At 28.8% G+C, this 12,403-nt stretch overlaps 2 protein-coding genes across 4 annotated transcripts in view; one reads left to right on the top strand and one right to left on the bottom strand.

The window, feature by feature from the left end:
- LOC113377406 (equilibrative nucleoside transporter 1) overlaps positions 1–9,111 on the bottom strand; it is a 43,568-nt gene extending 34,457 nt beyond the window's left edge. The window contains exons 1-2 of the mRNA XM_026617721.1: positions 8,948–9,111; positions 8,734–8,824 (exon numbers count right to left, since the gene is read on the bottom strand). Coding sequence (XP_026473506.1) covers positions 8,734–8,809 — 76 coding nt within the window. The 5' untranslated portion in view covers positions 8,810–8,824; positions 8,948–9,111. The remainder of the gene's footprint in view (positions 1–8,733; positions 8,825–8,947) is intronic.
- LOC113377407 (probable nuclear transport factor 2) overlaps positions 1–11,262 on the top strand; it is a 32,784-nt gene extending 21,522 nt beyond the window's left edge. The window contains exons 2-6 of one of the 3 annotated variants that reach the window (XM_026617723.1): positions 9,620–9,743; positions 9,860–9,931; positions 10,007–10,105; positions 10,232–10,339; positions 10,945–11,262. In XM_026617723.1, the coding sequence (XP_026473508.1) occupies positions 9,636–9,743; positions 9,860–9,931; positions 10,007–10,105; positions 10,232–10,339; positions 10,945–11,058 (501 nt within the window). In that variant the 5' untranslated portion in view covers positions 9,620–9,635 and the 3' untranslated portion in view covers positions 11,059–11,262. Of the gene's footprint in view, positions 1–9,459; positions 9,744–9,859; positions 9,932–10,006; positions 10,106–10,231; positions 10,340–10,944 lie in introns of those variants that run through there. The other 2 variants (XM_026617722.1, XM_026617724.1) reach the window with 2 other exon arrangements.
- The last annotated feature ends 1,141 nt before the right edge of the window (positions 11,263–12,403 follow it).

Here is a 12,403-nt window from a genome sequence, read left to right on the forward strand (position 1 = left end):
ATTTGCCTTAAGGCACGATGCCATGCGCCCCACTAATTTTAAATGTGAATATGAATATACATATGTATATATACTAGCCGATCCGGCAAACTTTATTTTGCCATAAAAATATTTCTAGTATAAAATGTTTAGTATACTAACTAATTGCAAATGAGGCTTATAAGTGTAAGGAGTAGCTAACGCAAATTATATAGATGGGGCTTGCTTACCCACTGAAAAGCATACTACATTTGGAGATTAATAGTTTGCGCTTTTCATCAATTCGTTAATTTTTTATTTACAAAGCAAAATCCGAAAATTCATTCTTGAATTATGTATATTGTTATGTGACCCAGGGATTTGATTGAGATTGAAAAATATTGAGAGAGTGGAAAATTTAACAGCTTTACCATAAATACGTATGGTACCTAGTTCTCTACCAAAAACTGTTGTAAATACTTTACCATAAGGAAAGTATAAATTAATCTTTAGTAAGAAACACTCACTGACTCAAAGCATAGTGCAAAAATTATTCAATTACTAAAATCGCTATTATGAAATAGATTTTCGTGAAAGTGGGGTGAAAATTTAGAGTTGTAAGCATTTTTTATTTTGGCATTATGAAAATTAAAATTGACGCCAAGCCGAAACGGGGTGATAGTATTGATCTTAATTGTCCTGAAAAAAATAGAAAAAAAATTATTTCACGTTGTTTGAAAATTATGAGCTTTTGAGTGCAACCTAGAGCTTTGGTGAAATTGTGACTATTTTTTGATTATTGTAGTTAATTGTTATTAATTTTATTCATTTAAACTTTGGAACCGTAACCGTGAATAACATTTCTAGGACCACAGTCAAAAACATTAACACAATTGCCTCTAGTTTTCAAGAATTTAGACTTTTTTGAACTATGAATTTAAAATCGGTCGACTTTAAAAGGCTCTTCTTAAAAAAATGTACTAAAGTTTGATGGCAAGTCTCAACAAAAGTTGGCACATTTAATCAGGATTGTAATATAGTAAAATACTTGAAAATTTTATTATTACAAAGTTTAACATGTACTTAAATATATATATATATATATATATATATATATATATATATATATATATATTCATTAACGAGTGCAGAAGACTACCAGATCTTGTCAGTCGTTTGACTCAAAGGTCATGATGCATTGTTAAGAAATTTTTGAACGCTCCAATCAAATCATAAACGTTTTCAGTAGACGACAGAAGAAGGCAATAGAATTCTTTTTCTTATCTAATTATAATGCTTAATTTAATCGAAGTGTCCTTTGACACGACGGATCAAAGATAGGCGAGAATGATGATAAAAAGCTGCGTTGTCTTTAGGAACTCGAAAATATAGCTGAATAGCCAACAGTTAAGAGATATTTCGCCAACTATAGCAGTTTCATATATAACATCCAAAAATAAAATACTTATTTTCTTTAGTTATGAACACACACATATATACGCTACAAATTTCGAATCTTATAGCAGATATTTTAAAAGAATGAATGTTAAAATTCAAGCTTAAAACAATAAAATAAGCTCTCATAACAAGAAAATAAGCATACCCTACTATCAAGAGATTGTCGTACAAAACCTATACTCTCAAAGTCGATCACTTCTAGTAGTATTTTTAAAAATAACTAGAACAAACGCATATCACAATAAAATGGAATAAATGAACACTGTTCTTCTGAACAAGGCTTATTGAGAGCTAAGTAATGGCACTCATTTCAAAAAGAGTTATTGATAAATATTTAATGAGTAGAAGTATTCAACGGTAGAAACAATGAGTAAATTCTCTATTTAGATATGTGAACATGATTTAAGTATCAGAAGCGTCGCCATATCACTATAAAGGCATTTGTGCAATATAATAGTGATTATTCACTATTATTGATTTTCTAAACATGCGACCTCTTTAAATATCTTTTTCTTTGATCTTTCTAGCACAGCACAGACCTGCCTACTCTTGCAAGCTTTAAGCTTTAATGCAATTAACTGCCGCAAAATAAGTAGTAATTTGTTCACTCAAATGAAAAGTACAGTCTCACCCGCACGTTCTGTGCAGATATTGTGTTAAATGCATGGAAATGAGCCAAATAGAGAATATAGAATTAAAGTTTCAGTATAATCATTTTAGATAACTACATTATGCTCGTAGTTATTCAATGGTTTCATGTATTGTATAGGGGTTAGCTTCATATCAGTAATTTACACAAATTTAAAGTATATAAATAGATGAAATAAAGCTGATACGTATTGCATACCTAACGAAACATTTAATAAATCTGATAAATAATCTAGACAATTCTGATGACTTTTGATGACTTTTCTGTTAAATTTAAGCAATAATTAATTTATTCATTGTTTTGAACGGCAATCAGTACTTAAAAGTACTATAATCTGTTGAGCTGATATGACTTAAGGGGTTAGGGGTACTCAGAAGGACGAGAAAATGAGATATTTCAGTATTTTATTATTATTGAACGATGTTTTTTACAAGAATAATAATACGGCATTATTATACAATGTTTTGACTTGATGTAACAAAAATTTCAGAAAAAAAAATTACAAAGTTATAGCTGTTTTTGTTGACCCAGTTTAAAAAAACTGGTCCTGGCGGTGACAGTCATAACTACTTGGAGATTCATTTAAAATCAATCGAATAAAATAAATAGATAATTCTGGACCTGATCGAAGCTTTTCTTTTTTTTGCAAAAATTAACGGCATCAAAAAAAAATCTAGATTTTTGGGAAAAAATCTACAGTTAATTGGTCTTAAAAGATTTAAATTTTTGAAAAAATAAAAATCCTTCGATCAGGCCCGAGTTTATTATGTGTTCTAAATGCTGTAGAAATTTCATTAAAATCTACTAAGCGGTTTTTGAGTTACAGTTATCACCAGTTCAAAAAAACAGTTTTGAAACAAACGCGTTTAAAGTTTCACATTGGATTTACGTACATAAATACGAATAATTGCATTACTTAAACCGAGTCATCTATTTCTGGGCCATATAATAGTTCATCAGTCAATTGTGGAAGTCCAAAATTTCCATTTGCTGTTGCCTACGAAGCATTCTGGCCTCCCGAGTGTTCTCGTTGGCGCGCAGATCTGCCACTTTCACACATGCAGCATCCAATTTTTCAGCATACCAATGAGAATTATACCCACAATTAGGTCCACAATTAGGGTATGCACAATCAATAATAATGATTATAAATATGTATTCAGCAATTTGTACGATAGTAAAACTAGTATTCGCGGTTTTTGAGCATATTTTGCACACTAGTTGGTTGAAGCTCTCAATTTTTGTCTGATTATGGATTCAATTTTGAACTACATATCTTGAAAGTAAATTATCATTGCTGAGATCGTCGTAAATCGGTTTAATAGCTTTTAAAACATCAGGAGGTAAAGGAAGAATAATCTTGAGTATAAGTATCGAGCGTTCCATTTGCTTCAGCGCGCTGGTGAGAGTCCAATAACTCAAAAAGTAATCATTATTTATTTATTAAGTAGTAATTATTTTTCAATTATCCCACCCCTAAATCTAATTCTCTCTTAAATTCGCCAATTTTACTAATGTCCTCTAACTTTAACTTAATTAATAATGAAATAGACATTCACAACACATCACCTAATCAAATAATCTCCATCTGCACAAGTTAATCTTTTTATTTTCTTTCAAATATCTTATTATTTTCTGTTTATAAATATTATTGTTACATTCTGCATTATATGAAATTTTATCTTAGCATTTTATGTTACTAACTATATATTGTAATTTTGTGTATATTTTAATTGTTATTCATTATGTCAAATAATTGTATTTTTGAGTCCTCTTGGAGAAATCTGTGGGCTATATATTTAAATAAATAAATAAATAAATAAATAAATAAATCATCGGACCAACCTGATTTTTTTTTTTTAGAGAATATTTTCAAGATATTACACCCAACAAAAATGCGAAAAAATAAAAATTGATTTTTAAAAACTTCCAAGTACCCCTAACCCCTTAATGCTACTTCAGTTTTACAGATGGGAACCCAAACTATTGTCTCATCTCTGTTTGATTAATTTAATTATAACAATTTCTGTAATATAATACAATACCGGATGAGGGCTATTTTCACTTGGAAACATATTGCTATCTATATATCAAAGTGAAAACCGATGTCACTACTTCTTGACATCAGACTCCTCGAAACGGGATCGAACCTGGGCCTCCGATTCAGGTCCAGTCACTCTAGCCACTTATTCACAAGTGAGCCCTATGCTATAATTAGTAATTATAACAACATATCTTACTCTTTAATTAAGAGTAAGGTATGTTGGTATGACTTAAATAAACATAGCTCTCCTTACTGAGAATGATGCAATAAATTTGAAAATCAATAAAAATGAAAAATCATCATAAAAAACTTTCTTTGATCAATGGATAGCTATAATATTGTGTAAATAAACACATCATGAGTAAGAAATTTGAGAGTACAGTAAAAAACAAATGTGCAAACGCAACTGCAAGTAACGACTATTGGTGACATGTGGGCTTGGCCGTTATCCAAAACTAGCAGACTAAGACCAGACTGAAATTTGCGGAGGTCAAAACCCTGAACCTCTTCCGCTTTGACTTTAAATTTAGATATTTAACTGCGCAAAAATTAGAGCCGTAATAAAACACTGCTAATTCAAATATATTACAAATGACAAAAAATGACAATTAATAGTTATATCATAATATTCTCTATAGGCACAATAACAATACATAAAAATACGCAATGGAAAATTTCATAAAAAATGTCAAATTTTCAAAATATTTCAAGCAAACTGCATAATTCAAATTTTCATAAAATTTGATAATCGAAACTGGAAGGGCACTAGATCCGAGCATTTTAAAAATAAAACTGTATACGTTAAGATTGATTATAATAAATTTTAAATATATCTAGGAGGGATTCAACTCCCTACGGTGAATACAAATAACAAATTGTAGGCCAACGTATATTTATATCTGACCGGATATTTACCGTCGAATGATGTAACGATAAACCATATAAAAGTACGTGGCTGCACTACGAACAAGTTTAGAATAATGAAATAAAATTTTTGGATTATCTGTACAACAAATAAATTTAATAAAAAATATTTTCTATGATATTTTCAATTAATAAAAAAAAAATTACCAGCCGAATCAAAAATATGAACCAGCGAAATTATAAGTTATATTTCATATATCGCAAATAATCGTATTTTGTAGTTAAATATTCTTAATGAAGCAAAACATATCCTAGAAAATTCATTAAATCTCCGCAGGGTAAGTTATAGTAATCGGAAACAAATTTTTTTACATATATTCACGTTTTAAAGGTTTCTGAACATTTTGGAATACCTAAGAATAAATAGATGTATGTATGTCCGTGTGATCGGATACAAATGTTCGTAGACGATTTCGGAAACACGGACAATCGATTTGAACAATTCGAGAAACGTTCGATTCGTATTGATCAGGAGACGTGCTGATTAGTTTTTGGAGAAGGCCGTTTCGAAGATACGGGGCAAATAGTCCCAAAAATGACAACTCAGTTTCTGAGATAACGGAGCGTCCGATTTGAATTATTTAAACAGAATAATTTTTTGTTGAAACTAATTAATTTTTATGCAATTTTGTAGGCAAAATACTGCATCCTAAAGTTTTGCAGCCTAAAACTGAAAGAATTGGGCAACGGAAATTTGTTCCGGTACGGCTCATAAATTGTGGATTATTAGCTTACAATTAAAAAAAAAACAACAAACAATACAGAAGTAAAGACGGTGGCGGAGGCAGATCAAATTCCATCATGAACTCACTCGATAGAGTGATGTTTAGGTCTGATAATAGCCACGATACAAAGATTCCGATTCCGTTTAAGTCACTAGTAAGATGATAGTTGGAGCACTCGCGGGGCAAGATCAATATACCAAGGGGCACAACTAGCGTGAAATTTGAAAAAAATCGATTTTTGTTTTTTTTTCATATTTCGGTAGATTACGCCTTTAAAAATAACATATTAAAATTTCAAATCGATATCTCAAATAGTTTTTGAGTTACATCCATTTAAAAGAGTATATACATACTATACATAGTATATGGTATAACGATTATTTTATCTTCAAACGCGTTTTTCTCGAAACAGCATTTTTCGAATTTGCTGCAGCGATGACTCAAAAACAAATGATCCAATCACTATCAATTTTTTTTACATGTTCTATATAGTTCTCCGTAAAATGAACTATCGATTTTTTAATCGGATCAAAAATCGAATTTTGGCAGTCCAAAAACGACCAATATTTTGGGTAAAATTCGACTTTTATTTTTGAAACGCCGCCATTTTGTCAATTTTTGATTTTTTTTCATCGTAGTTCATTTTACAGACAATATATTCTAGTTTAACGAGATTTTTTTTTTATTTCATCCACGAAAGTCCGAAATCACTGCAGCAGTGAAGGGCCTTTTTTTTCGCGCCGTTGGAGATCAACGATAACTTAAAAATTATTTATTTTTTTTCTTCAAAAATTTTACTATGTATTCTTAAAACATGTGTGAATATATTCTTAAAATTGAAATGATTGATGAAGTATTTTTTTAATATAAATTCCCAAAAATCACCTATTTTTTAGGCGGTTACACTAGTTGTGCCCCTTAAGTAACATATTGCCAAAATATTAAGGAAAAATTGTATCCGCACGCACATACATACATCAATTCATTCTAAGGTATGCCAAAATGTTCAGACACTTTCGAAAACTATTTAGTATTAAAAGAACAAAATAAAATTGGATTTTTATTCATTTTAAAACAAATATCAATAAATTAATTCATCAATTCATTTAATCTTTTTTTTAGATCTAATCATTTTTGTAATTAGTATTATTGCGCAACATTCTTACAAGGGCATACATGCACAATATAACACATAGGAATGCATTTGAGGGGCAGAAAATATGAGAAATTTAGTTATAATTGTATGTATTACATCGTAATATAAAATATTGAATTTCTGATAAAAATAATATTTGGATGTACGAGGTGTGTTCAAAAAGTACCCGGAATTACTAATAATTAAATTTCGCGGGTCTGGAGTGTCTGATTGTCAAAATTTTTTTTTTATTGTGTTGGTATACATGCCCCTAAAGTATGATGAAATTTTCAGCTATATTCACTGTTTACTTTGTCTGTGGTAGTCGCTAAGGTTCGACGTGTTTTTCTGAGCTCGGCGATTTTTACAATGGAAGAATTGAAAAGTCAAAGAATTTGTATTAAATTTTGCGTAAAAAATGAAATAAAGTGTTGCAAAGTGCAAAAATTCACCAGATATGGCTCCGTGTGACTTTTTCCTATTCCCAAAGTTGAAGAGACCCATGAAAGGACGGCGGTTTTCCTCGATTGAAGAAAATCGCTGAGAGTGCTCAAGGACATATCAAAAAGTGAATATCAAGGGTGCTTCGAAAATTGGAAAAAACGCTGGCATAAGTGTATTATATCTGGGGGGGACTACTTTGAAGGGGACCACATTAATGTAGACGAATAAATAAATATTTTTTTGAAAAAACGAAAATTCCGGGTACTTTTTGAACAGACCTCGTATATATATAAAATTTCTTTTTATATTTGAACTACAAATTAATTCTACAAACACTATTATGACAAAGAAAATGAAATTTAATTAATTATTTTTAACGTTTATTTTATATTTATATTTAATATATATATATATATATATATACATCTATATAAAATATACATTATGTTATGTAATTAAATGTATGTTGTGTGATTCGGAATTTGATGTTGACATATGTATTAACAAAGTCTAAGAATCAACCATAGCATCAATAAATTTCTTTTAAGAATCTATTTTATATTCATACGTTCTGGCTATAATCCTAGCCTTCTAGGATTCTGGCTATAATCTTGCTAGAAATATTGAAAAAAAATCATTTCTCCATTATGTCTTCAACTAGTTTACGAACAACACATATATTGCACAATATCTTTTGTGATTTTCAAAGTTAGTATTTTGTGAGATACTGTGTAATTACAAGTTTATTGTTTATATTACATAGTGTAGTACATTACCATATCCTGATACCATTGATTATTGAATTTTCTGGTTTTAACACTATGACTAACAAATTGTAAGTGCTTTTCATTCTTTATAATTTCTTCCAATTTAATTGTTTTTAGTTTCCACTGAATAAAGGCTAGGATTTTAACCAAAAAGTATGGATGTAAAATAAATTCTTAAAAGAAATTTCAGTTGTCGAAACTATGTATTAATGGATTAATAATGTTTTCATCTGTTATATTAGGATACAATAACTGAAAGTTTTTTTTAAATTATTATTATTGTTTTTCTATGAAATTCCTAACATATCAATTATTTAGTTTTAATTTTTATAGTTAAATTGATTGCCACTGAATGAAGTCTAAGATGCTAGCCGAAACGTATAGATTTTAAATAAATTTCTAAAAACTCATACTATTTACTTTTAGGCCTAAATAAAATATATTATATCAACATCAAATCCAAATCTATTCAGTTATATATATATATATATATATATATATATATATATATATATCTACTAATCCAACATGAATAAATTATAGGAATAGTCTAAATAAAAGTTATAACATTGTAATGAAAGGACAAAAAAAACTTATTTATGATGTTGATATCTTTTTTTTGTACTCACTTGCAGATAAAATTTGATTCGGCTTTGAATGAGTTAACAGCGCTTGTTCTTCTTTTTCCCTATTTGTTTGGCCCATATTTAAAATAAATAGCTGGAACAATATAAAATACATAATACAAGTTGAAACTAAAAGTAAGGTTAAAGGATAGTTGTGCATATAAACGATACAAATATGAGCAAACGAATACGATGAATATTCAAATTGCAGTCATACCTTAAAATTGTTTAAGAAATAAAAACTTTAAAACTCTTAGTACGTCTAAATAATTAAAATCATTTCACATGTGTTCAAACAGAAATTTGCTACACGTTCGGAAAACACATCTCGAACACTGACTGTCTGACAGTTACTGAAGCAAGGCATAAGCTACGGACAGCTGCAACATTGCGATTGAGCTGAAGAATAATAATGAACATATCGATATATTGGACATTGATATCGTTTGATAATTTATTTATTTATATTAATAAAAAGACAAATTTTTGTATATCGAATAACTTAAATATCCCATTGTTTCCGAAAATGTTTAATGATATAAATATATATAGGGTAAAATAAAATATATTATATCTCTGACAACAATAACTTTCTATATTTGTGTTTTATATATACAATTTAAATTAAATGTGCTTTTCTTTATGAAAATCATAGATATTAATAACAATATATTAGCACAAAATATGTCATGAACAAAATATCTGAAAATAATTTTTGAAAGTTGCAACCACATCGCACTTCACGCTCAAGTGTCTGTAATCGAAGCTTTCGAGATATTTCCGGTGACAGCTCGAGAACTAGAAATAATTTGTGATTTAATAAATAATTGTGAAATGAGAGGTTTTTGACTATATTATTAACCTGAGGTGCTTTATATATTATTGGTAGAACATATCCTAACAAAATGACGTTAAATCCGGCATATGAGGCTATAGGAAAAGGATTCGTTCAACAATATTATGCATTATTTGACGACCCGGCCCAGAGACAAAATTTAGCAAATATGTATAATGTAAGTTTTCCATTAAATAAAAGTGTACTATATACTTAAAAATATTAGTATACAATCGTGCAAATTATATGCTACTTTTCTACGTGATATATAATGATGGTGTTGATATTTTGCAGCCTGAAAGTTCCTTCATGACGTTTGAAGGAATGCAATTGCAAGGGTCCTTAAAAATTATGGAAAAATTGAACGTATGAATAAAATATTTCATAAATCATTAAAAAATATAATTTGCCGAACTTTAAAGTGTATTATTGTTTTCACAGAGTCTTACCTTTCAAAAAATAAACAGAGCTATAACGGCAATAGATTCTCAACCAATGTTTGATGGTGGTGTTTTAATAAATGTTCTTGGAAGATTACAGGTAAAATTTTTCATTCTATCATTTGTGCACTTTTGTTATTAGTAAATCCATTTACTGTTTGAATTTCTACAAAGGCGTATTAAAGATATCAATGACTTAAATCATTGTTTTAATTGGAATCTGCAGACAGATGAAGATCCACCCCACGACTACATACAGACATTCGTCTTGAAGCCAATCGGTGTTAGCTTCTTTGTTCAGCACGACATGTTCAGACTTGCACTTCATGATTCAGTATAGATCTGTTATAGAATCACCTTCTGAGAAGTGTGCCTGTAAAGGTTATTCCCTATAATCAAGTGGCGTGTATTAGGCACTGCATGCTTCTTTGTTTGCAGGCACATTTAATCTATTAGACTTGTTTTTGATTGTCAGACCTATACCACCTTTATCAAAGTTGCAAAATAGTTTATTTAATTTTGCTGTTGTCACTCACTAACTGCTATTGAGAAACAAGAGATCAAAGAGTCTGATGGTCATTGACTTTTTATAACCAATTTATGTAAAATTTGCTTGGCTTTGCATAGTTCTGACAAGACTAACTCAATTGCTCAATATTAAGCTTTAGTTTAATTATATAATACAACGTATTGTCAAGGTGCAATTTGTAAATGTTTTTAATACTTGCATGTTTTGTTTCACAAGGCATTTCACCCAATTTAACATTCTCATGTTAACTGTCTGCAGGAATCATAAGTCATTCACATAGGTTATAAAATCTTTTGAATACTTATGCTAATATTAAATTAAATATATCTGCTGTTATGTGGCTAATCAAAATCATAACTGATACTAAAAATAATAGTAGTTATTAAAGAATTATCTAATTACTTTTGCAGTGTGATGAAGATCCTCCACATGCCTATTCACAAATATTTGTTCTGAAACCTTTGGGTACATCATTCTTCTTGCAACATGACATCTTCCGTTTAGGCATTCATGATACTGCCTAAGTTAACAAAAGTAACAGCTGCAAATGTTCAGTCATCTTGTTTGGAGATATTCAAAATTGTCTTGTGTATAGATAATGTATCATTATATATATATGAAGATCTTATAATGTATCATGATCATGATTTTGAATCTTGTATCATAGGGCTTGTTATTGCAGCACATATTTTTATATTTAAGATAGAGTAGGTAACTAATTTGAAAATAATGAATTGCGTATTTTTTAACATTTGTATTTTTGTTATCGCATTTGCCATCATGTCGGTTTTTCTAAATATAATGTTTTTTAGTAAGTTAATCTTATAACAAGTGTGTATAAAATGTTTCATTTACTTTATAAATTAGCAAATATTTTCACACTGACTAATTTAAGCTGTAAATGTATATTAAATTTTTAATCCTAATCAACATAATTATGACTTGTGTTCAATAAAATATTTTCACATCTGTTTATGAAATGTTATGTTTACTCTGATAAACTTTATAGAAAAATCTATTGCTTTGTTTTATTTATAACCTCCCTTATAAATTTGATGGAGTGGTAAATTATTAATTTAAAATGTTGAAGAAAATAATTAAATAAAAAAAATGGAATATTTTGGATTGAATTGAATGTTTTAAGCAACCATTATCATACATTGCTTACCGAATATATTTAAAAATAAATTTTTGATGAAGATTTTGTTCCCACCTGTGAATAATTACATATATAGAATTGAATTGGTACTTACTGAGTATTAAATATTCTTTTTCTCATACAATTACCATTAAGTGTGGGGTTTTTAAAAACATGTACAATATTGTATGAGGAATAAATCACATTAATTTTTTAAATGCTGAGCAGAGCAGCTCATAAGGAAATAATTTGTGGAAAGCACACACTGTAAAACAATTTTTTTTATCACTAATTAACCACTAAAAATCAGTTGTAACACTAAGTTATGAATTAAAGATACAATATTCGTCTAGAACTCAAATTTAAATAAAAAATCAACTAGTTACGCTTATAAACATTTATATAAAACCAATGTAAACCTTACAAAAGTGATACATTTTAAAACTCATTATAACACTATAACAATCTAATATGTACAATACAATTTATTTTACAATTCTTTTCAATGCATTCTTGAGAAAGTTGTACAATGCAAGTATCGCATTGCAACTGAAAATTTAAACAGGAATGTCAACTATAAAACTTTATTTGTATAAATAATATAAAATTTCTTTAAAATATTTAAAATGCAAGTACATTTTACTACACAATTGTAACAGTGTGCCAATTGTCAGTTACTTATAAAGTTATCCACATTTAAAAAAATGTTAATAAACCTATTATTGCACCCC

The sequence above is a fragment of the Ctenocephalides felis genome, unplaced genomic scaffold (assembly GCF_003426905.1).
Source record: "Ctenocephalides felis isolate EL2017-DRISC unplaced genomic scaffold, ASM342690v1 CF-g0.4_SCAFFOLD_01886, whole genome shotgun sequence".
NCBI classification, from domain to species: domain Eukaryota; kingdom Metazoa; phylum Arthropoda; class Insecta; order Siphonaptera; family Pulicidae; genus Ctenocephalides; species Ctenocephalides felis.